At 35.9% G+C, this 25,082-nt stretch overlaps 2 protein-coding genes and 1 non-coding gene across 3 annotated transcripts in view; 2 read left to right on the forward strand and 1 right to left on the reverse strand.

Moving 5' to 3' along the window:
• The window catches only part of LOC121426723 (116 kDa U5 small nuclear ribonucleoprotein component-like), a 60,754-nt gene extending 41,566 nt beyond the window's left edge, over window positions 1–19,188 (forward strand). The window contains exons 21-26 of the mRNA XM_041623100.1: window positions 8,412–8,499; window positions 9,969–10,087; window positions 14,188–14,282; window positions 14,954–15,107; window positions 16,417–16,524; window positions 17,020–19,188. Coding sequence (XP_041479034.1) covers window positions 8,412–8,499; window positions 9,969–10,087; window positions 14,188–14,282; window positions 14,954–15,107; window positions 16,417–16,524; window positions 17,020–17,115 — 660 coding nt within the window. The 3' untranslated portion in view covers window positions 17,116–19,188. The remainder of the gene's footprint in view (window positions 1–8,411; window positions 8,500–9,968; window positions 10,088–14,187; window positions 14,283–14,953; window positions 15,108–16,416; window positions 16,525–17,019) is intronic.
• Window positions 19,189–22,512: 3,324 nt separating this feature from the next.
• Window positions 22,513–22,586, reverse strand: TRNAT-AGU. Its single transcript has one exon. It is a non-coding gene; the product is annotated as a tRNA-Thr (tRNA).
• A 356-nt stretch (window positions 22,587–22,942) lies between these two features.
• LOC121426192 (ciliogenesis-associated TTC17-interacting protein-like) overlaps window positions 22,943–25,082 on the forward strand; it is a 60,583-nt gene continuing 58,443 nt past the window's right edge. Inside the window, exon 1 of the mRNA XM_041622396.1 lies at window positions 22,943–23,263. Coding sequence (XP_041478330.1) covers window positions 23,199–23,263 — 65 coding nt within the window. The 5' untranslated portion in view covers window positions 22,943–23,198. The remainder of the gene's footprint in view (window positions 23,264–25,082) is intronic.

Raw genomic sequence — 25,082 nt, forward strand, 5'->3', positions numbered from 1 at the left:
TTCATTTTCACTGGTTGAGTATGAATACTGAAAAAAATAACTTTCACCACTAAAAGAGTAATTTCTTGTTACAAATTTAATTTGGAGAAGTAAAAAAAAAAAATCTTCATGGATCCCCGTGCCTGCTTTCTTCTGGCGCCCGTTTCATAATGAATTACACTGAGCTATTTAAACATCGCTATTATTGTGATAACCGTGGGAACCTTGATTATGATTCGTATTCGTAGTTACCATACTTGTAACTCATGATGAAACGGGCCCCAGTTTATCATGCTCAATATGTTTCCTGTCCCCTTTATTCTCCAGCATTTCTTACTCAGTTTTTTTCCATTTAATCATTTTCCCACTCATGTTCTTTTGTGCCGCCTTTCTCCTACATACGAAGAGCTAACTTTTAAAAGGGGTTAGGTCCATTTTTAATCAAATTTGATTTTTATGTCTTAATTGATTTTTAGTAGCTCTATAAGATGATACCATAGAAAAGTTAAAATTCCCATAAAAAAGTGAACTAAAAAAAGAAAATTCACTTTTTTCAAAAGGGGTTAGGTCCATTCATAATTTTTCTGGAAAATAATATCTTAAAAAAATATGAAGATAAGTAGATTTCTTTTATACCCAATTTTGAATTTCTAATGGTAGGGTATCATGAAAATTCATTTTCGCATAAGAATATTGCAATATGGGAGAATAAAAAAAATGATTTTCTTGGAGTGGCCCTAGCCCCTTTTACAACTTAACTTTTCATATATTTCCTTCTTATTTTCCCACTTGTTATCTGTCTCCTGGTTTCCAAAAATCTCGTCTTATTTCTCTTCCACCACTTTTGTTCCTACTTCCAACACCAGCTCTCTCACCACCCCCTCTAAATTATCTCTTCATAATTATGTGCCCCTCCATTTCTTTCTCATCTCTTTTCAACCCACTTCTCATCACTCTTTCTCTCGATCTCCGTCTCACTTTGAATTTTGCCAATTCCAAATCCCTTTCATTTTAGCTCGGTACAAATACTATATGAACACAAATAGAAGACATGAAGGAATTTTCTGGTTAGTGGTGAATTTTATTAATTATCCAGAAAAAAAAATCACATTATCAGAGGATTAAGCTTTACCTTTTTCTTAAGCATATGTTAATAGTTTGAACAAAAATAAATGTTTTTGTATGCTGGGGGGGGGCACAATTCCCCCTACTTTTGAAGCACTGAAAAGTGCCTTTTTATGCAAGAAAATGCCCCCTCACGAACGTGTACTGTGTCTCTTTCACCTGATGAGAACCTGTTTTAGGTAATACGAATTAGTGCTCTTCCTTATATGCAATTTTTCACCCAAAAATGCCCCCCACGTGTTCTGTGCCCTTCCATCTGAGAGCCCGTTTCATGTAATACAAAGTGCCCCCTCGCCTTCTTAAAAGTGCCCTTTCTTGAATCACTGCCCCCTTTTACCCAAGAAGAGCGCTTCTAAACAATTTGTTCTGTGCCCCTTTCACTTGAGAAGGATCTGTTTTATGGTCACAATGACGAGTGCCCTTTGAAACAAGAAAACAATATTTTCATTTCTATAATATACTTCTGAAGGAAATCCTGTGTGCATTAAGTTTAATAATTCATGTGAGTGGGGTATATAAGCAGGTTCGTACAGATGGAGGGGGGGGCTTGAAGGACTCTTGCCCATAGGTGGTGGAAGCGGTGGGATAGGGGGACCTGTCCCCCCTAAATTTGAGGTGGGGGACAGTCCCCCCTCCTAAATTTTTTGTTGAGAATCTTTTTTTTTTTTTGCTCGTCATTTTTTTTTCCTGCGTCCCCCCTAAATTCAGGTAGACCCCCCCCCCTTAAAATTGTTGTGCCCCCCCTAAAATTGTGGTTGACAACCTTTTTTTTTGCTGGAAATTTTTGTGGTCCCTTCTAAGATTTAGGTGGATAAATTCAGGTGGACCCCCTAAATTTTTTGCCTTCCGCCGCCAATGCTCTTGCCTCCCCCCCAAAAAAAAAATCACGACCAAGGGGAAAAAAGAAAAAGGAAAGCAAAGGGTGAAATATATCATTTTGAATATTTTGTCGAAATCTATCACAAAATTGGATATTTGTTTTTAAAATGTCAAAATTTTGCTTGCTCGCAACTTTTTAAAAATTTCACATAAAACAGCATTTTCCCTGTGCCCCCCCCCCCACTTTCAAGCAACTTCAATCCGCTTCTCCTATTTGTATGTTTATAGCTTCTCTTTTTGCAACCAATTTTAATGAAAATCAATAATTTCATACATCATGAATTTGGGTTGTGATAATAATTTTTTTTTTAAATTGGACTTGGAAAAAAAAACCTTTTCCATCTTCACGTGGTTCCTACATGTAAGTCTTCAATGTTGAATAGTTGGATTTCTTGAATGAAAACATCTGTTACACCAGTCCTGCAGATTGAAAAAAAATAGAGAAAGAAAATCAATTAAATTGTCATGATTTATAAAACAAATGTTTTAAGAAAAGTGAGACTATGCATAGGTATATATGTTTCTTCAACACATACCATAGGAAATCTTACTTCTAATTATAAAGTTGTACTTCTATAAAGCATATCACTTAAACATGTTCTCTGCAGTTTACATACCACTCTCCATTCTAACTACATGTACTCTTCGAAAAAATGACAGAGATTTCTTGTTAATATGAATATATAAATTAACATATGTAAATTATATGAATAGTCAGAATTAAAGTTGATATGTTTTGTTGCACAGAATATTTTGATCTGTAATTAAAAACTACACTAACTATAATCTAGAAACAAAATTGAAATGGGTTTTTCAAAGGCAGGTCTATTTGTTGCCAAAAAAATGTGAACAACCTCCATTATCAAAAATAATCACTAACTAACTCACTCACTCATATAACTGCTGTAGTTTGTATTTCTCTCTGTGGTCCAGGCACTGTTCTATTAGGCCTACTTCACCAATTATTTATCATCATCAATCACCTCCATGGAAATTGTCAAATTGCATCATCCTATTAGACAAAATGTAAAACCAAAAAAAATCGTAAATCTACAAATATGAAATATGAATATCACACTAAAGAATGAATAAAATGAATTTTATAAAATATAACTCATGAAAATAAATATTGCTTTGTTTATAAACAAATAGGAACTAAAAAGGCAATTTAATTACTATTACTAGATCAAGGACATGTCCTAATTTTATAAATTTGCCCAAAGTACATAACTTTTGACATTGGTTCTACTTTAGACTCGAGAGCCTGTATATTTAAGAAGTGTATGTTCCGTACAGATCCTACCTCTTTGTGGCTCAGGTTATTTTTATTTAATGTAAACATGGTTAACATTCAATGCATGTAATGTATCTGTAATTTTGAATGGGTTAGTTTAACTTTTATACCTGGATGAGAATCTGCAAAATGATGCATGCACTTATGATCATCATCTTGAACCATATAGGTAGACCTCTATACTGTTTTTCTTGTCCTTCAAACTCAACCTGTTTTTCTTTTTCTTCAAACTCAACCTGTTTGTGAAAGAAAAGAGAGTACAATAATAAGAAGTGATATTTTTCATGGCCGTATGTATAGGGGAGGGATTTGGGTAAGAGATGAAATGTGAAAACCTTCATCAAAAAAAGAATTGCATGACATCCTTCAATTTTATTTTAGAAAATGCACAAAACGGCCATAGGTAATATTGGTTACTTCTGGCCCTCGCTTTCTGAATTTTAGGTTTCTCTAAATTTTTTCAAATGTCTGCCCTCCCCCCAAAAAAGAAACATCTGCATCTTTTCATTTCCGAATCTTATTTCATTTGACTTTAACATAATTTCATCTCATGCACTAGGTCTAGATCTATTTGTAAGAAAGTATAGATCTAGTCCAAGACTCAGAGCTGTGCAACAGCATTCGCGTATCTAAATTACTCGTAGGTCTAGATCTAGATAGTAACGATGGAATCTCGATCTATCTAGACCTAGAAAGTAAAGCTTTGGTTCTAAACTGAGATCTAGGCCTATATGGATTTGATGTCTTTTATTCCTGGCTAAAAGTTTAAACTTCATTGCCATTATTGACCAAGATTAGATCTAGTCCTTGGTCCACTGACACTAACAGGCATACTTGTACATGTAAATGGAGTCGTTTAGGCCCAGACCTAGATCTAGGCCTAAATTACAGACCTAGATCATAAGCCCTGGGCCTGGGGTAAGTGTCGCGGGTTGGGAAAGTATAATTTAGATGACTCGATTTGAATTAGGTTGGCCTAGAATTAGAAAGCATCGATGAATAAAAGTGAAGTACCGTAGGCCTAGATCTAAGTCTAAAATAATATTAATAAGAAGCAACAGTAACACTAGGCCTAGATCCTCTGTTAACCAAGTTAGAAATTAGATCTGTTAGGCCTATCTAGATCTAGGTCCTAGATCTAGCCTATTGATAATAAGACAAACATGCAGAGCAGCATATTATTTCGTATATAGTCACGTATTGTATTACCGGACACTATCATATTTCCGGACGCGCATATTACTGCGTACGAAATCAATTTCGTACCGTAAGACTTCCGCAGTTCGATTTCACAGATCAATTCAAAGAACAAGTTTGCAAAAACAAGGCGAAAAAATCCAACTTTTACCTTATTTTTCTCTAAAATGACAGAAAATGCTTAAAATATCATATAACATAGTTTTGCATTAACAATTGATCCCAATTGATCTATTTTCTGATGGCAATACGGACCTAATTTCGGGCCTGATTCGCCGAATTTCAATCTCGTCCGCTCCATCGATCAGATCGTCGACGTGACGGCTAGTTCTCAAGGTATGTACCCCGGCTGTCCGTGCGCGAGGTAGGTAGATAGAGAGCCGTCATCGATCGTCTGTGCATCGATAGAACTTGACTGAGGGTCACGATATGAACGAGCATTAATACTGGAAATAATTTCATCATATTCATAATTTTCAGAATATTTGGAATAGCAAGGTATAATTTTTCTTCATTGTATTTCCTCTAGTTGTCATTTTTAAAGCACTGAAATAAAGGTGTCCGGCAATAGGATACACTGCCATACAGGAATAACCATCGTTTCTGGGGATTTATTCAACAATTTCTGACATTTTTTTTACTATTCATGAGTGAGCCAACACAGTTCAGCGGAACAACCAAAACAGAGAGACTGAAGGCAGCTTTTGGTCTAGGAGTCTAACTATAGTATAGACCCTATTTATAAATAACAATAAGTTAAAATGGGTGGGGGCTAAATGAAGAAGCCTGAAGTTATGCAAAATAAATTTGATATCTGAAACTGAAAGTGAGGATTGACACAATGACAGGCAATATATCTTCATCCACACTCCACTTCACAGTTTATTCCTGACTGGGTTTCGATCTACTGAAGATAGATGCAGATCTCCCTCTAGATCTAACGTTACAGTGTACAAAAAGAAGCTTCATTCTTCTTGCTTTAATCAATCGTGGGTTGGTCTTTGTTAATTGGAGGTGAACCAAACCGGCCCGAAATTCTCTCGATGCCCAATCGGCTAGGAGCCCGTACAAAATACATGTGGTTAACACAGCGGCCTAACCGCAACACTGCAAGCAACATACAGGCTGCACTGGGCGACGATGACAATCTAACTTCACTTTCAAAGACCAAATTCTGCTTTCCTTTAACAGAAGAATGATAGTAAACTCTCTAATTTGGTAGAGAAATAACCTAAGATCACAAAATACAGTGTGAAATTTGTAAATAGTCCACTGAATTCATGTGGTTATATCAATTTATACGTACTCACCGGAGTGTTCGTAGGTCCATTTTTGTGTGGAAAGAAAAGTTTCAGAATGAATAAATTAGATGACGTAATGAGGTCAAATGAATAATTACTTCTGTAACACGATACCACTAGTATCGATGACAAAGAATCGGGGAAATCGCGTATTAATGACGCTCTTAGCCAATGACAAGGCCAGAATATGAATATATTTACGCTCATGAATGTCAATGGGGGCTTATTTTTGTCTTCAAATGATCGGGGTAGGCGGAGTCTAATCTCATTTGTTTTGTGCTGAACGCGCCTGCAGCTTTCGGTCTAGTAATATATTATAACGTCTTATGTCCTAACGTCCCTATGCGCTTCCAAAGGACTTGGATATTATTACCCTGGCTTTAGCCCCGCAGCCTTTTACAGCGTGGTGGTATTTCAAGGAATAAATTCCTGCCAGGTACCAATTCACCTCACCTGGGTTAATGTGGATGAATTTCTTGCTGAAGGATATTATGCCATGTCTTGGTTTCGAACCCACAACCCTCTGTTTCAAAGTCAGAAGACCAATCCACTCGGCCACAAACTCCTATAGAGTTTGTTCTTAAATGTTTGGAACCAGGCCAATAATACATTAACTTCAATGGGGCTAATTATGTATTCATGAGGTCATATCTAAGGCCCCCCATGGACCAATTCCCACCAAATTTTGGTTGTAGAGGTATTTTCTCATGCTCAACTGAAAAAAAAATGGTAAAATACAAGATATGAAAATTGATGATGTCACACTTTGTTTCTCTACATGTATGTCTGTGGCATATTTACTTGGGTAACCCCCCCCCCCCCTCCATGCTGGATTAGCTTGTCATTGGAAGTCAATATTAATTGAATTGAATTTATTAGAACGTCACTGGCATTCGCCAATATTTTGTTCAAAACAAGAAGTACAAAATAATACAAAACAAATATACAATATGACATGGCCTGTGAATATGTCATTGATTGTCCAAGCACATTTTGTGCAACCTGCCTGTGTTTTATCTCTGACCCTACCTTATTTTACCATAAATGATTTATGAATACACTTGTATGGTCAGTTCCCCCATGTCTGCGCGGTCTCCCAAGTCTGCACACCCGCGTATCTGCACGATTCTAGTAAAAGAAGATACGCAACGAGCATGAACTTTACACATGCAATACATCGACAGGTATTCTTTTAAAAATCTGACTCAAAATGGTGGAAAAATATTGAATTCAGGGCATTTCATGTGACGGCCTCAAAATGCAGCCTTTTGTCATCAAAATCCCTGAATCGTGTGCAAAGTGAATGAGTGCGCAGACATGGGGTACCATTTTTTTTTTCAATCTGAAAATGACTGCCGAGGTTTTTTCCAAGAAAATCATATATTTCTTTCAAATTTGTATGAGATATTTGGCACACTAACTCATTATGATGTAAGGAACATTATCAACTGAAAGATTTTGTGAAATAAGAAGAAATTCATGTTAAATCTTAACTCAAATTGTTAGGTGCGCAGACTTGGGGCCCACCATCATACCTTTAATTTATATCTCTGATTAAACACTACAACACTGTGCTGCACTCGACCCAGGTGAGGTAAATGGGTACCGGTAGGAAGTAATTCCTTAAGAAGCTGTGTGCGCTATGAACGCCTAGCTTAGCCGGGTAATATAGGAGCGCCTTGAGCACCTAACAAGGTGGAAATGTGCGCAATATAAATGTCCTATATTATTATTATTATTACAAATAAAAATGAACAAGTCCAGGACATTATTGCTGTAAGTGAAACTATTATAAAGTAGTAATAAAACCCATTGGTGCCAGTCATACATGTATGTGAGACAGATTTTATGATTTAATGCAAAGCTCTAGTATATATTATACTATGTTTTCTTGACATAATGATAATAACAGCGGGAACTTATATTGAAACCACATATTTATCTTACAGGTACGTTATAAATCAATTTACAGCAAAGTATTTTACCGTCAATCAAATTGAGACAAAATTCTAGTTTTCATTCAGTTCATTTGATAAAAAGTGAAATGATTTCAGAAATTTATGGAGTATCACAAGATGTAAACAAGTTGAATGCCTACACCTGCCTACATGTATGTTGGGTGCCAGAGACATGATGGTTTGGGGCGCCTGCCCATCCTGTTTTCATTCTTGCAATAACTAAAGAACCGTCTGATGGATTAACTTCAAACTTTGTCCATGTACATGTAAGCATATGGGAGGGACGATGATCTAATATAAAGGGATATCATGGTCAGAGGTCATTATAAAGGTTGTTATATACCCCCCTCTCCCCCCTCAAAAAAAAAAAGAAAAACTGTTTGAAGAATTCAAGTTCAAACTGGGCTCATGTATCTTGTCATGTATACATTGAAATATCTAGTTCTTGCGATAACTTAACCGCCTGAGGGATCCTCTGGAATTTTGATTCATGTGGGAGTTGATGATTTAATTAGATTTTGGGTCACAAGGACAAATGCTACAGCCTACAGGTCATTTGTAGAAAGTTTTTAGAAGATCTGTGTGTAATATATTTTTGGGTCTGGCAATGGTTGGGGGCAAGTATTTTGACTGAGTGCAGTTGAGAATTCATCTAGTTTATGTATGTTTTATTGGTAGGTGGACAAAGATCTGCTGACTTCAGTCAAGGATAGTATAGTACAAGGATTCCAGTGGGGTACCAGGGAAGGTCCTCTATGTGATGAACGTAAGTACATGTAGCATCAATATCAATAGCTGGTTAGAGCTACGATGCACTCATTTGAGGCCACTTAAAAGTACTCCAGAAGGTCAAGCGCACGCAAAGTTCCACACTTTTTTTAAGTAGGTGAGCGTGTTGTTTCTTGCGTGTTGGTATGGCCCCATGTACTGTTAATTGTGTCATGGAGTAAGTTTCTGTAGCCTTAAGGTCGTGTGTGCGGCAGCGTACAACAAGCTCCATCCAGCTTTGGATATTGAGTAGAGATGAATTGCATTTCAAAGCACTGGATCTGGTGGTGCTCATGACAATTTATTTTCACTTGGGGCCAGTAACGCAAAGGTTAGCTATGATCGCAGAACATTTTTCTACGATTGATTGCATAGACTACTATACACAATCAATCGTGAAAATCAAGAGCACTATTAATCGCTAACCTCTGGGTTAAGGGGCCCAGGTCTAAAAACAATTAGTCTTCTTCTCAGATAGTCAAATAAACCCACATATGCCAAGTAGTACAGATTTTCCATATTTCATACGGCAATGAAATTAAAATATTGGTGTCCGCTTTTACATGTTAAAATACGAAAACATAAATTCAATTTTGCGACTTGTGTTTTGTCGGTGTTGGTCATTTATATTGTGATCATTTTGTGTTGCCTTCTGTATTAGCATGAAAATGTGAGTCCTAGTTAAAATCCTTGATTTTTTCTTTTTCGTAATCCACCTCAATTTGTATCTTTTGGATGTAATATTTTTCCAAAAGACCATTTTATTTCTTGCCTCCGTCTCTGTTGAAGACAAGACAGGAATATGGCCTTGCCACCGTGCTGTGCTAATGAAATAGGGTTTGTTTGTTTTTGCCATGTGGAAAAAATACAGATTTTTTGCCAGAATACTGATTTTTAGGTGGAAGTATACTGAAATTGAAATATAAAACTTGCAGCTTTGTAAACCCTTTTGCTCTGCTATCAATTTGGTATATTTTTCATTGAGTAAAATCTCCAAATCCAATAGGTCTTATTTCATTTTATTTCTTCAAATTTCTCATTTTTCACCTTATTACATGATTCTTTTTTCATAAACAATTTGACTACCGGTAATCACATAGGCTAAGATGAAATGGGTATAGCCAATTTGAAATTAGACAGAATGGTAATTGGGCTTGCAGAAATTTATCCTGATTGAGGAGTTTGCCTGCAGTAAGAGGAAGAAGAATGGCACTTAGACCAAATTATTAATAGATGGACTAGATGTTGACAAAGCCCTTGTGAGGTGAGATCAAAGAGAAAGTAGACAGCAAGTGTCGACCATTAGGCAATTTATTACTTTCCCGATGGTTCTCATGAAGAATATAAAGCACACATGTAGGGTATAATTGGACACACATATTTCCTCCCCCTCCCTTGCATAGAATATGTGCTCCTGCCTTCTTGTTTCAAAGTAATTAATTGTATTTTATTTTCTTTTCTTGCTAGCAATCCGTAACGTCAAGTTTAAGATCCTTGATGGTGTGATAGCCAATGAGCCTATCCATAGAGGTGGTGGTCAGGTGATCCCGACTGCCAGGAGAGTCGCATACTCAGCCTTCCTCATGGTAAGTCAGGGGGGCCTGGGGTAATGGATGTGGATAAGAAACAGTTAATATAGCTCTAATAAAATACAATTGGACCAAAATCAAACTGTTACATTTTTTTTAAATAATATCTTATTTTGTTGACACTGTCGCAATGATTTCATGAAATCACTCTCAAAATTACGTTGTAGCTCATTCAACAAGATCATGCCAATAATTGGTGATCAGTTTTGGATTGATACAGCTCACCATGAACAAGATAAATATCCTTGTTGTGTCCACTCTACAATGCCATTTTTGTCTATTTGCTTGATCAAAGGTTGTTGATGTTTGGAAGTCACAACAATGCTTTCAAAATCCCAAGCTTTGGATAATGTGCCATCTAGAGTACATAATAATTATGGCACTAACAGGTATATATACCATCTGTTCTCTTTGAATTAAACAATATTTACAAGTCATTATTCCTTTTATAGTAATCAAAGACAACTAAAACAAATGTCTGTACAAAATCTCTGACTTGTTTGATGAATTCTTATTGATTTTGTCATTGTTACTTTCATTGAGCTCTTTATCATGTGAATGCTCAACTAAGCTTCTAGAAAGGCGACCGCACATCTTACAATTTGTCTGCGACCCAATTTCAGAATAAAATGTTGTAGAATTTGATGCTAATATTGAGACTTGGAATATCTTACTCTGTAATGTTCGAAATCATCGTACAAATACCTATGTTCAAGTCTGTGACTATTCTATCATCCTACTTAGAATAAAAGCGAATCTAATATCTAGTTGTAATGACGTCATTGCAGTCGTATGATTGTCTACGATTTGAAACTAATTTGGCCTTTACTCCAAAGTAAAGGTTTGCAATCTTTAAAAATGGTTATATTATTATTCTTTCAATTATTTTTAACCTCAAATGAAATGATATGTTCCATTCTCATTTTGAGAAAATGAGCAAAGTGTGTTTTGTTCCAAAATCCAATCGCGAACAGTCGTAAGGTGTGCGATGGCCTTTAGTATAGTGCTGCAGCCGAACCGCCGAACCGAACGGAAGTTCGCCGAACTTGGCACTTCCGAACCGGACCGAACCGAACCGAACTCAAAAGCCTGGTTCGGAAGTTCGGTAAAAAAAAAGTATGTTTGTATGCAATGCGTGAATGCGATGACTACATAGATTTAAGTATAAAATTAACAAAATATATATTGGTTAGTGATTGTGTACAAAGAGTATTCCACTCAATATATTTTTAAAATCCACTATGATAGCTCCCATCTCGTCTTTGATTGAACTGTTATCAACTTAAGAATATTTTATTAACATAAATATATTTTTTCTTGATAAAATGAGGGGGCATTTTGAAGCTAAACTCGGTATAAAAGTGTGGTGTATTTACGTATTGCCGTAATCGATCGTGATCGTAATCGGACCTAATCATTTTGTATTTAATAAAGAAAAAGAACCAGACATAAATTCATTCCTCGTAAATGGCAAAGTATGACAGTTTCGGTCTTGTGTTTGATTAAATTTTTATCATTTTCAATGTTTTTTTATAAACATGAATAGGCCTGGGACTGGGAGTAAACATCGATTGATCGAATGGTTCGATTGGCATGCCGCCAATCACCAATCGATTAGCAAAATATACACTAATCGAATGTTCGGCAGATCCCGATTATGACGTTGGCATAACTCTAATACCCGAGTAATAATAATAAAATGACAAGAAAACAATGATGACAGCTGTTTTTTACAGGTTAAAAAATTATGTTACCGAGGTAATGTTTCAAAAATTATTAATGATTGTATCACATTCACAGTTACATACCAACATGATAGCGCTCCGAAAATGTTAATCCCACCCGACCTTGCCCTCATACACAAAATAAGTCATTGTGTGCGTGCACAATAATAAGTAAACACATAACCAGCTCACTTGAGCTGATTGGACCTTCGGATAGCCAATGAAACTTTGGGAAACAAAAAAGCGGAAGGCATGTGGTTCCCTTTATTATCAGGAAAGGTCATGACTTCAGAAATAAATTGACCCCTCCCCATCTGTGTGTGTGTGCGTGTGAGGGAAAGAGAGAGGGAAGGATAGGGGGTGGGAGCCGGAGAATTTCTTTCATGTTTCAGAACAATGCAACCTTTTTTATATCCCCCTCACACAATGAAAACGACATTCCAACACGCGCCCGCCTTCACCAGTACTTTCTCGACTAGTCTCCAAAAATAGACCCAGTTATACATGTGGGTTCAAATGATAAAAAATCGTAATTTTGAAAGATATTTCAAATGAAATATTTTTTTTTAATACATGTGTAGCATCGTGGGCAGTGCCACAAGTGGAGGCGGGGACATGGTGTGGGCAAGGGATGAAATTTTTCAAGTGAAATGCTCCACCTGGGCTCAGTCTCAAAGAATGTACTTCATGAATGAGTTGTTTACGTCTTTGGACTCGGCGGGGCTGATTCATTTATATGCAGGGGTGTGGCACTTGGAGGGATGCATGCATAATACCAGGGTACCAGTATTGATTTAGGAAAGATTTTCATTGGAACAATAAACTGAAAGATTTAATCTCATTTCATGAAGTTTCTTTTGATATAAAAAATCATTGAGAAGGGGGAAAAGGGCCTCATTTATGCTAAACATGTGACTTTGATGGAGATTTCTTCATGGGGGGGGGGGTCACCATAAAGTAGGTCACTATTGTGACTTAAAAGACGTGATTCCCGACGAACAATCGAATCATTCAATTATTTTTCCAGGAAATAATCGAATGGTAATAATAACAATCGTCCCAGGCCTAAACATGAATATATTTTTTCCTTATAAAATGTGGGGACATTTTAAGCTTAACTCAGTAAAAAAGTGTAGTTGAATTACGTATTGCTGTAATCGGATGTACATTTAATTGAAAAGACATAAATTAATTCCTTGTGACTGACAAAGTAATGGTAAAGTATATATATTCCACCTTCTGAAATTTCCATAATAATATAAAAGATAAATAAATAAGAGATGAAGGAATGAGGGTGAAAAAAACAAAAAAGATAAAAATTCAAACCAAATCAACGCATGTTCCCTGATCGATGTTCCGGAAATGGTTGGTAAGGAAAGTTGAAACAGGAAGTCCAAACAACCTGCTCTCGGTTGCTATTATACAGGTAAAATTCGTATTCCAAACTTGAAACGTTTTTCCATTGTCAATATTTTCTTAAAAGTGGTTTAATCTGGCCAATTACTGAAATGATAAATTATCAGTTCCGTCTTAGTTCTGACGATCAACGCAGAGTGATTTCACAACACTAAAATACGCAGTACAGTCCCATGTACTCATTTTCGTGTTAGAAATATGTTTGAAGTCACGTAGCGTCGATCTTTCTGGACCAAGAATGGACTGATATTTTGTCTTTTTAAAGTAATTCATTGACCAGATTTTACCACTTTTCAGGAAATAGGGACTTTCTAAAACACTCATATTCTTTGGAATGTGAATTTTACCGGTATAATAACAGTTGAGTGGAGGTTGTTTGTCTACTATTTCGACATTCCCGATCAACACTTTCCAATTTGAGAAGCTGCGTTGCAATGACATCGTAATCGATCATGATCATAGCTACATGAAATAATCGTGAAAAAAATATTCTGATCTTTGTAATTCTATTTCTGTCCTGATTCTCTCGTTATCAATATTTTTTTCTTTTGATTTTTTTTATTTTCATTTTAAAAATGAAAGTAGAAATGACTTATTTTTTGTTTATTAAAACAAAAGAAAGTTCAACAATTATCTTAACTATTCTTTTTAGAAACAAAATTTATTATTAATACATGACAGTTCATCCTAGAGATTACATGTTTGTAGGTCGGCGATCTTTATTTTTTATATGTTAAATTTAATTTGGCATTTATTGCCGAACCCCGAACCGAACCAAAGTTCGGAAAAAAATTGCCGAACCCTGCCGAACCGAACCGAACCCGAACATGCCGCCTGACTTGCAGCACTACTTTAGTAATATTAACAATATCCCAATTATCACTCACTGAAAATAGTGTTGTGGTTTTAACTACTGTATCATGAGTTATGATTAATACTCATCTCTTGTATTGACAGGCCACTCCAAGATTAATGGAACCATATAACTTTGTTGAGGTCCAGGCGCCAGCTGACTGTGTTTCTGCTGTATACACCGTTCTCGCAAGGAGGAGGTATGTTCTTGACAGTATTAAAAAAAAAACATTTATTGTACCATGCTGAAATATGTGTTAGTTGTGTATTTCTTTATTAATGGATTTTTGTCAAATTTTCATTAATGTATTAATCTCTTTTGCTTCTGGGCAATTCAATGATTTTATTTTATTCAATTTAATTTTAATTGAATTTTGATATATTCATTTACCACTTGTGAGATGGAACACCCAATCAGCAAATGCTGTTTATTGTAGGGGTCAATAGACTATGCACATGTACAATCGACCCACTATATGCTGGGCTTTAGTGAAATGAATTGTCTGCTTTATGTTTCATATGAAAAGGTACATGTATAGTGCTATAAATTTGATATGGGTTCAGTCGTTCACAAAGTAACTTCAAAATGGAGAAAATGTGAGTCAGTATACAAACATGTTCATTACTTTATGGAATTGCCCATTTGTTAAAAATCCTTTCGATATCAGGGTAAATTTTCCCTTTTAACACTGCCATTGATAACAACCACTCTGCTTTTTCCCTATATCTTTCCTTATCTTTTCTAACAGTATTAGTTATTGGCACTTTGACACTCATCCAAACTTTCTAATTCTTTTCTTGTGTGCCTCGGAATAGAATATTTCTAGATAGATGGCGCTATATAAATGCCTATTATTATTGTTATCTACAGAGGCCACGTTACCCAGGATGCACCAGTGCCAGGGTCACCGTTATATACCATCAAGGCTTTCATCCCAGCCATTGATTCGTTTGGCTTTGAGACCGATCTCAGGACCCATACTCAAGGACAAGCTTTCTGTCTCTCTGTTTTCCACCATTGGCAGGTAGGCCTTGAAAAACATTATTTATTTCTCTATTTGAATATTTGTAGAACAGGTGATTAATTGATTCAAATATTTTGTATACTGCTTGCTTTTGAGATATTTTTGGTGCTGACAAGCTTTATGAAACAGTGCCCAGGGGCTCGTAATACATAGCTTAGCAATCATCGTAGAAGAATATCTCAACGATTGATTGCATTGACCAGAAGATCGCGAGTTCAAACTCCAGCCGGGTCAGACCAAAAGACGTTAAGGGACTACCCTGAGTGGTGTTCAACTATTAAAGGGTTATAGATTCACCGATCTGGCACTGCACAGCGGCTGCCGGCCCCACGAGCAATTAGGCAAAGCAAATTTTTTTAGTATTTAATTTCATGTCGATATCGAACAATAGAATATGGATTTTATATATCAATAGATACAGTTATAGGTTCCAGATTTCTCGTGGGGAGGTCAGCCACTCTAAATGCTGGTAGTCCAGTCGTATAGACTCGTATAGACAACATTTTTAGGCAACTGGTTCTATTTCCAATAGTAATTTTCCTGATTGCTATTTGGAAGAGCGAAGGATTATGATTTGATGTGTGAAGATGTGAGGAAGCAAGGCAGAGAGTAGGGTGCCGTTTCATGAAAGATGTCATTCTTTGACAGTTACTATAACAGTCAGAGACCAGACCCTGTCATGTATTTTTAGCAACAATTTTTTTCAGACAGCTGATTGGTTGTATTGATTATTGTGTATAGTCAGTTCAAAAATAAGCCCTATGGTCAATTGATAAGCATTATCTTACAAGTCCCTGTGCTAAATTTTTTTTAGCCAATTAAAATAAAATATTTCAGTGCCAGGAACTTTCATGAAATGGTTCCTAGAGCACATCAAAATTGTGATAAATAATAATAATAATAGTACAGTTTTTAAATATGCATAACACCTACAGGTGTCTATGCATGAGGAAAGCGAGAAATGTGGTTAGGAATGTAAATTTAAAAATCAGACATCAAATATTCATACATGAGATCAAAGAATATTAAACATGGATTAGACCTATATGTGACTAAATTAAACATTTTGAAAGAGGTGGGTTTTTAATTGAACTTTGAATTTCTCAAGCTGGGTAATATTTCGTAAAGTCGGTGGTAGAGAATTCCATTTTGCTGGTGCAGCTTTCTGGAAAGCCCGATCCCAAAATGATTTGGTCTTGAGGGTAATTTCAGAGAGAAGATTTTGTGAGCCAGAACGGAGATTACGCTTGGGTTTATGAATTTGGACAAGTTCTTGTGATGATGTGTTTCTTTCTGTCGTTCCCTGTAGATTGTTCCTGGTGATCCATTGGATAAAGGTATCATCATCAGACCCCTAGAACCTCAACCTGCCACTCATCTAGCTAGAGAGTTCATGATCAAGACAAGAAGACGAAAGGTGAGAAGCAAGTAGCACCCCGTCCCATGGATAGGATGTTAAATGGAGGCCCAGTGTAGAGGAGATCATCCACCTTTGCATATCAAGAACCCACTGCTCTATTCATATAAGTTCAGGGGGATTCCAGTTGAAGCGGTCCACCTGCGCTCCCCCCATATCTGTCGGGAGGAGAGACCTACGGGTCATGTGATTCAGTTCACTTTTTGCCTACCTGGCACAGATGTCACCAAATAAATAAATTATAATAACAACGATGAGAAAGTTGCGGCTTGGTTGATAAATCTCTGGACTTTGAACCACGAGGTCCGGGAGAAAGTTGAGAATTAGGAGGGAGGGGAGGAGTAAAAGGAGGAAGACCAGGGGAGGGGAGCAGAATAATAGTACATCAATATTGTCAGAAATTAATCTCTTCATTAAGTATGTATACATGAAATAGACACTGCATCTGAATTGCATCCTAAACTTTGTTCTTCGTTTTTATTTTGTTCTTTCCAGGGTCTAAGTGAGGACGTTAGTATCAACAAGTTCTTTGACGATCCTATGTTGCTGGAACTCGCCCGTCAAGATGTGATGCTCAACTACCCCATGTAGAGACACCTGAATAATGATATCTTTATTTTGTATTTATTGTTGTTTCCATGGTAATTTAATACCCCTTGAGAGTCAACCTTTGAGTCTGTCTGCAAAGCTCTGATTGTGACCCACCATGCGCTGAAATTATAGTTACCCTCTCTGAATCAGAGGAGTAATTCCCTTCTGAAGGCTTCCCATTGGTAATCTGCATCCTAGGGACCTGTTTCATAAAACTTTTTTTTAATGACAAGTTATAAGCTACTGAAATCATGACATTTGATAGGCTTAAAACAACTTTGCCCTATATCTTTTCAGATATCAATTGTTATTGAAAGGGGTTTTATGAAACTGCCTGTATTCATCTTCCAAGGAAATTTATCAAAATCATCCAAGATAAACTACTTTTTCACTCTCCCTTTGAGATTTGAAGTATTTATATCCGGGCCCCATCTTACAGAGAGTTACCATTTATCCAATCAATCTTAGTTGTATGGAAATCCATCCATACTGCAATTTTTTTCTACAAGAAATTTGCACAATCTCCTTAGTAAGCAAAGAGAATCACACTAAATCTTCAAGTGAACGATGAATGTATGAATATATACATATCTAGAGAATGTTTTGAAGAATTTTGCATTTAAGATGTTGACGTTGCTGGCCATCCACAGTTGTGGTTGATTGGATCAATGGTAACTCTTGGTAAGACAGGGCCTTGCCTCCCCTTTCTGTGTTAAGGTGTGATGTTCTCACATTACCATGGCTCAAGGAGTTCATGAGTCGGAATAATTGAGAAAAATGGAGGGGGCATACATTGAAAAGGATCAATTACTTTGCAGGTTTACCTCTGTGTTCAAAAGGTGTGATTGAACGTCATTAATTAATCTTCCGCCTCTTATACAGATTATGGAAAAGGGCTTAAAAGGATGAGTTCGGTAAAGATAAAAACATATGTGATTTTTTTTAAGATCCGGGGGGGGGGCACTCTCAGACCTAGGTGCTACCCAAGCATCTCCACTTAGTTCAAAAGTAGATTGTAATATCAAGTTTGATACACAAAGTAATGTGTAATATGACATTCCACATTTTGTTATGTTACATGCACACAAAATGTGTTCTCATATGAAATCTCAGAAAATGTTTTCCACCTTGTGCATCAAAGACTGTACTTAATCAACTTGATCCCTGGAACTTCCATGTCAAATATTTCAAACATTCTAACTTAAAGAAAGAAGATAACAATATTCCTCCTTTGTTCAATACATCAGCAGGGGAGCGTTTCATGAAAAGACTTTATCCGACAAGTACCCTTTTATCCGACAGTTACCATAGCAACTGTGCTTCTCAGCCAATCAAAAGCAAGGAAAGATGTCAGATCTGACAACTTGTTGGACAAAATTTTTGATGAAATGGTCCCCAGAACTCTCTAACTGAAGGGTTTTGAGCTTAATAATTTGTTAGGAATGTTTCTTCACACATTAAATAATTTTATGTGAAATGTAATTTCCATTCAGTTAATTGGAAAATGGAATTGGTATGTTCTAGTGTTATGTATCTACATGTATCTACACATACATGTACAAAGTTTTTATACAGTTATGCTAGAGCGCATTTTATGGGATGAAATTTTGGATGCTATTATGTATTTTCATTTTTGGAATTAAAAAAAAAAAAACCTGTGACTTTGAACTGTGTAAATTTTGCATTTAATATTTGTCCACTCATGCATGACTTGAGGGAAAAAGAATACCTTAGAATTAAGGAAAAATTTTATGATGAACTTCCATTTTCCAGCATACTGTCAAATACCAAACTCCATTAGATACCATAATATTGGTTTAATTCTAGAGCAATATTTATATTTCAGAGCATACTTCAATACATTTCCATATCAGATTTATTTGAGTGTTCATGACCAGTCATTGAAATTATGTTGGTACTGGGTAATATAATGAAGTCATAACTACATCTTTTTTTTTGGGGGGGGGGGCGGGGGTCTTTAATCATGATACATGTATAATGTGCAAATGTACATGTTAAACCATGTTGAGCTTACTCTGAATTGATGTAAATAAATATTTTGATTCTTTTGAATTGTTTCTTTGTGTTTTGTCAATTTGTCATCTTTCTGAAGAAAAGAACATGTGAATAGATGAATTAGAGTTTTTGTGAAATAAGAGATATCATAGGGAATTAATTTGTAAAGAAAATGTTTCATAGGTAATTGGTTATATACCAGCTTGGCATTTACCAGCAAAATGCTGTCCTGCCGAGTTCCTACGGGAGTAACCACAAACAGAAACAGAAAAAACTTGCCAGGGTTGTAGTCATAGCCGTCCTCGAAGGTCGATTTGCTGGTGGTCGGCCTTGGGGCAGAGTCACTAAGGGAAATGGTTTTCTCCAGCGGCCTCGTGACTCAAAACTTTCAGTCTGGACTACAACCATAAAAGTAGCATCATGACACACACTGTACATGTAAAATGATGGAAAAAATACATTTTTGTGTGTGTTAAACATCGTATACATTCGTAATTCCAAAGCTTCGTTATTCCGAAGGTTCGTTAATCCGAAAGTGAAATAAGGTATGTGTTCCGAAGTTTTGACAATCTGAAAATGAAATGAGGTTCGTTGTTCTGAAGGTTCATTAATCAGAAAGCCAAATAAGGTTCGTTGTTCCGAAGGTTTGACAATCCAAAAACAAAATGAACAACGAACCTCATTTTTTCACTTTTATGTGATCGGTGACATCAACGAAATGAGGTTCGTTGTTCATTTCGTTTTCGGACCAACGAACCTTCGGAATTACGAACCTCATTTCGTTTTGGACTAACGAACCTTCAGAATTACGACTCTCATTTCCTTTTCAGATTAACAAACCTTCGGAATTACGCCACAAATGTTCGGATTAACAAACTCTTTGTCATTTTCGGATTAACAAACATCGGGGTATAGGCGATTTACATATTTCGGAATTACGAACCTTCGGAATAAAGAACCTTCGGAATTATGAAGTGTAACCTTTAAACATTTTGAGTGTTTAGAAAAATAAAAACTTTGCCAATGAAGTTCTCATCCCAGAGGCCCATTTCATAAAACCTGTTATGATAACAAATTTGCAGTACGATTTAAAGCTACTACTAGTATTTGATTTGATTGGCTGAGAGCAAACTTATTATTGAAATTGTGCCTTTGTTATATTGGACCCTAATTTCAACTGAGCTGTTTAAAAGCTAGGCATGACTTTATGAATGATTGAAAATGTTCTTAATCAGATTTCCTATCGTCTTGACTCTCATCAGCCATTGTAGAAATATGACCTTTGTAGGTCATTTTTTTTCAGCAAGTATTACATAGATAATTTATTTATCCAAATCATATGATCAGTGTGAAATGAAAAATGGTTCAATGTTTTCAAAACAAATTAAATTGTGGGGTTCCATTTATGATGATTTATGACACGTTCCTATATTTTGTCATTTGACTACAAAAAGCTCTATGGAAAAGACCCCCCCCCCCTTTCCTTATCTTGAAGTAAATTGTTCATTCCAAATACCCATTATTGTAATTTTCAGTGTGGCTATGCTAATTAATTCCTAATTCCAATTTGGAAAGATAGATAACTTTATACTACAATGAATCAATTTATTTCACAAAAAAAAACAGACCAACTATCAATTATAAATACGCAAAGACAAATCTTTTGACAGATTTTGGATTTGAAATTGACTTGCAGTTTATTGCAATATAATTTTATTGTAATACCCCCCCCCCCCCTTTTGTTTAGATAGACTTGTAACAGACCCTCATTTTTTTAATGGGGGAAAACTGAGGTCACTAGATGGCAATTATACTACTAATATTTATTTGACCATAAATATACAGTGCGTCCCAGAAAAAACGAAACCGAGATTTAGCGATGATTTATCATAATTTAATCACAAATGAAATAGACAAATGACCTATCAATGTAAAGCTTAGAATCTTCTCTTTCATCTGGTATTACTTAGATTATTTCTCATTCACGCATGAGTGAGCAAAAACAATTTGAAAAGGGGATACCAAAAAGTCACTTGGCGGGCCGTATCTGTGTTTTAATAAGAAAACCACATTTTTAAAAAGTTCAATATCTGCTCTTTAATTTGATACCTCAATTACAGAAAATGGTCAAGAAATAACAAAGTTCTGGTTATTTGAAATAAGGCTTGAATTTCAATAATTTTAGAAAATGAAGAGGTTTTACAGGGTAGCGTTCAAACTCACTCGACACTCCGTTTTGTTGACGATCAGCCATGCATGAAGTCTTTTATTACCGTGCGATAGCTTTTGTGGGAAACCGGTGAAAACAAGTTTATTTAATGAAATTAGGGAAATACAAGCATTGTTTCGAGGGATCATAACTTTTTTAATTCTCGACCATTTTCTGTGATTAAGGTATCAAAGAAAAGAGCAGATATTGAACTTTTTAGTCATGTGATTTTCTTTTTGAAATTCAGATACCCCCCGCCAAGTGAGTTTTTGGCATCCTCTCTTCGAATTGTTTTTACTCACTCATGCGTGAATGAGGAATAATCTAAGTAGTACCATATGAAAGAGGAGATTCTAAGCTTTACATTGATAGGTCATTTGTCTATTTTATATATGATTAAGTTATGATAAATCATCGCTAAATCTCGGTTTCGTTTTTTCTGGGACGCACTGTATATAAATTGAATAATATTAAGAGCAAGATAAGTCAGAGTAGCATATTGCGAGTCACAAATATTTTTTTTCTTTGTTGCCCATAGAAATGATAACCCCATGCCACCCTGGATGATAAGATCCATAGGGTACAATAACCAATAACATACATTTTGAATAATTACATTTATATTGATCATCAGACAGATTGATCATTAAATCGACTGTGGAAGACAAATGGCATTTCTGCCATACTTTAACTAAAGGAACAGTAGTATTTTCTTGTAAAAATTAATGTCATTTGCTTTTATTTTTGTCATGGTAGGGCAGATCAGGGGCCCGTCTTACAAAGTTTTGCGATTGATCTGATCAATTGCAACTACGGAAAGCCAAAAAAGCTATAAAATGCATGTTTCCTTAAAAAAATTCTAGATATGAATGAATATCCATAAATTCATTGATTTCTTGACTGTTTGGAGTGTTCTCCTTTGTTTACAAAGGACATTTTGCACATTTCCTGTAGAAAATAATATGACACTGATGGATGTCCATAGAGTTACGATTGATTGGTTCAATTATATATCTCTTTGTAAGATGGGGCCCATTTAGACAAGTGAAGTATTCATGCCATGGGCATGGATCTAGCTGAAAAAGTTTTACTGCAATCTCCTAATTACATGGTGGATGATGCAGGTTGAAAAAAAGGGGGAAAATAAAGGAACATGAATTAAAAAAACAAAAAGGCACTGCCCGGATTTGAACCGGGGATCTCCTGTTTACTAGACAGGCGCTTTAACCAACTAAGCCACAGCGCCGCACGTTCCGCAGGGGCGCTTTTTAATTATATATACACTTTACTAATGTGATGGACTATTCCATACTCTGAAAGGGGGATGATGACAGCCAGTATAAACTTAATCTATAAATGGTAAGACACGTTTCATAGGAAAACATGTATTTTAATGTTAATTTCAAATTTCTTGCAAATCATATTGTTGATTCTGTTATAAAAATAAGGCTCATTTTATTTTCTTAACAGAATGGTGTTATAAATACACCCCTCTACAACAAGTGTTTAGCCATTAAACGGATGCCATAGTGATCACATCCCGGCTTATGAAAATATCGTATGCAGATCAATCGTTCAATCGTCCGGGTCTTTTCTACAAATGTGAGGCCGAACAATAGTTCCAAAAATTTGTCCAAAGTATCGAATATCGATAGCATAGGTATGATCGAGAGAGAAGCTAAATAAGTCTCAATTCGCTGATTGATGAAACGGGAGGCATTCTTGGAAAATTAAATCCTGATCTGATCAACACTTTTTTTTATAAGGACAACCGAGTTTCTCCATCTTCCTCGTGTGCTAGACAGATGTTTAACTGAAAGAAAAAGTCTGAAACGTATAAAATAAACAATTGATCGTGATGGACGTACTTGGTGCGCTGGACGGGCCGTCTGGACTGCAAGCCGCGGAGGACGAGGCGAGCGGGTAAGTCGGGGACCGTAGGGGAGGCCCTGCCGTGGCTACTCAGCTCAGCCGGACCCGGTTGAGCTCGAACATAGGCCTAAATTATCTAAGTTGGTCGAAAAAGTTAGCTCAGCTCCGAGGGCTAAGGCTATAATACAGTAGCAGATTAATTGCATGTAGACCTATGACTAGGCCTATGTAGATTAATACGTAAAAAAAGTTAGATAGATAGACTCATAGTCATAGAGAATGAACTGGATTTTATTTTTTTTATTGGGTTTTTTAATAACAACAGCATTACGGTATTAATGTAGCTATATTACATGATTTTTTTTAAATACAGACAAATTATACATCACTTGAAAGGTTTTTTCAAGACAAATTAAATGGTGAAGACCAAATTACAATTGGAGCACCATAACTGAAGATATGGCCTCTTAAGGATGCTATACGCGGAACTTTTCTGCCACCCAAGACAAGTACTCATTGGGTGGCAGATCTACAGGTACTTGTCGATCTAAGAAACTTCCATACTTTTTTTTCATGTAGGTTACTAAGTTACTTTGACTAAAATACAACACAAGAGGTGATCATGTAGAGCATGGCTGTGTTACCTTCATATTTTTCTTATTCAAACAGCTAAACAGCTATTTGTGAAAATATAGTATACAAGAAGAAAGATAACAAATTAGAATAAGACAAGAGAAGTGCATGGGACGCTTTGCGTTGTTAAAAAAAATTAATCAACTCTTGGGGGTCTCATTCCTCAACAGACTTTAATCAGAAAATAAAAATGAATGTCCCACTATACTTCCCGGTATCTGTAAGACTTATATCATTCAAAAGTAGAAAATTAAGTTTTGCAAGTACATTTTTTTTCTTTCTGTTTGTCCATGTTCACTCTGTATTCTGTATAATTACCATGATGTCTCAAACTTGTTTGCAGATCCGAGAATGCGAGATCAGACAGCTGGAGCTGCAACAGTAGCTAGAAATGTACTCCACTGCTTAGAATTATAGAATATATTAACATTAAATATATTGGAATATATAAAGTTAAAAAGCAAGTCTCTGACATTATCTGAATTTCTACTACAATTAAAATCACATTTACAAAATAATCTCCCTCCTAGTAAACATAATAAAACAGGGACCCATTATTGTGTACATCATGTGAATTGATGAGACACAGCTTATTGATATGATATGACACAAAACAACAGAATATAGATATAGTCATGTATCTATTCATTTTAATACCAGTACCAGGCAGCAGTCAATGCATGGTCTGCGCCTGTACACCATGAAAAAAAAAAGACTGGAATTAAACATGCTTTAATTCCCGCCTGTTTTTTTTTCTTGAAATATTAAGTTGAAATTATCATTAATTTATCATCAATACACATAATTCATGCAGAAATCAAATGCACAACTTATCACCTACAACTAATTTCAATGGGTTTAACAATAACATACATGCATCAAGTACCACACCCACAGCAACCACGCCCCTTTCGGTCAGCCATGGCACCAAAATCACACTCTAGGCGGCACAACATGGGCTTGCATTCGCCTCTTGCACAGCTATGCGACACATTCTTATATATCAAAATTAGATTTTCTGATACAAATACACTTCAAAGAATTAATTTATATCTGATATTTTCTGCTTATACGGCTTTGAAGTAAGAAAATAGAAACATGATTTACCTTAAGTGTCCAAAAAACTCCTTTTTGTAACGAAAAACATTGCCGACATTGAACTGAAATCGTCACTAACTTATAGAAGAAAGTCTGCCGATTTTAATGATACATAACACATGGTTATTTGATGCCCCTA

The sequence above is a fragment of the Lytechinus variegatus genome, chromosome 13, assembly GCF_018143015.1.
Source record: "Lytechinus variegatus isolate NC3 chromosome 13, Lvar_3.0, whole genome shotgun sequence".
Taxonomy (NCBI): Eukaryota; Metazoa; Echinodermata; class Echinoidea; order Temnopleuroida; family Toxopneustidae; genus Lytechinus; species Lytechinus variegatus.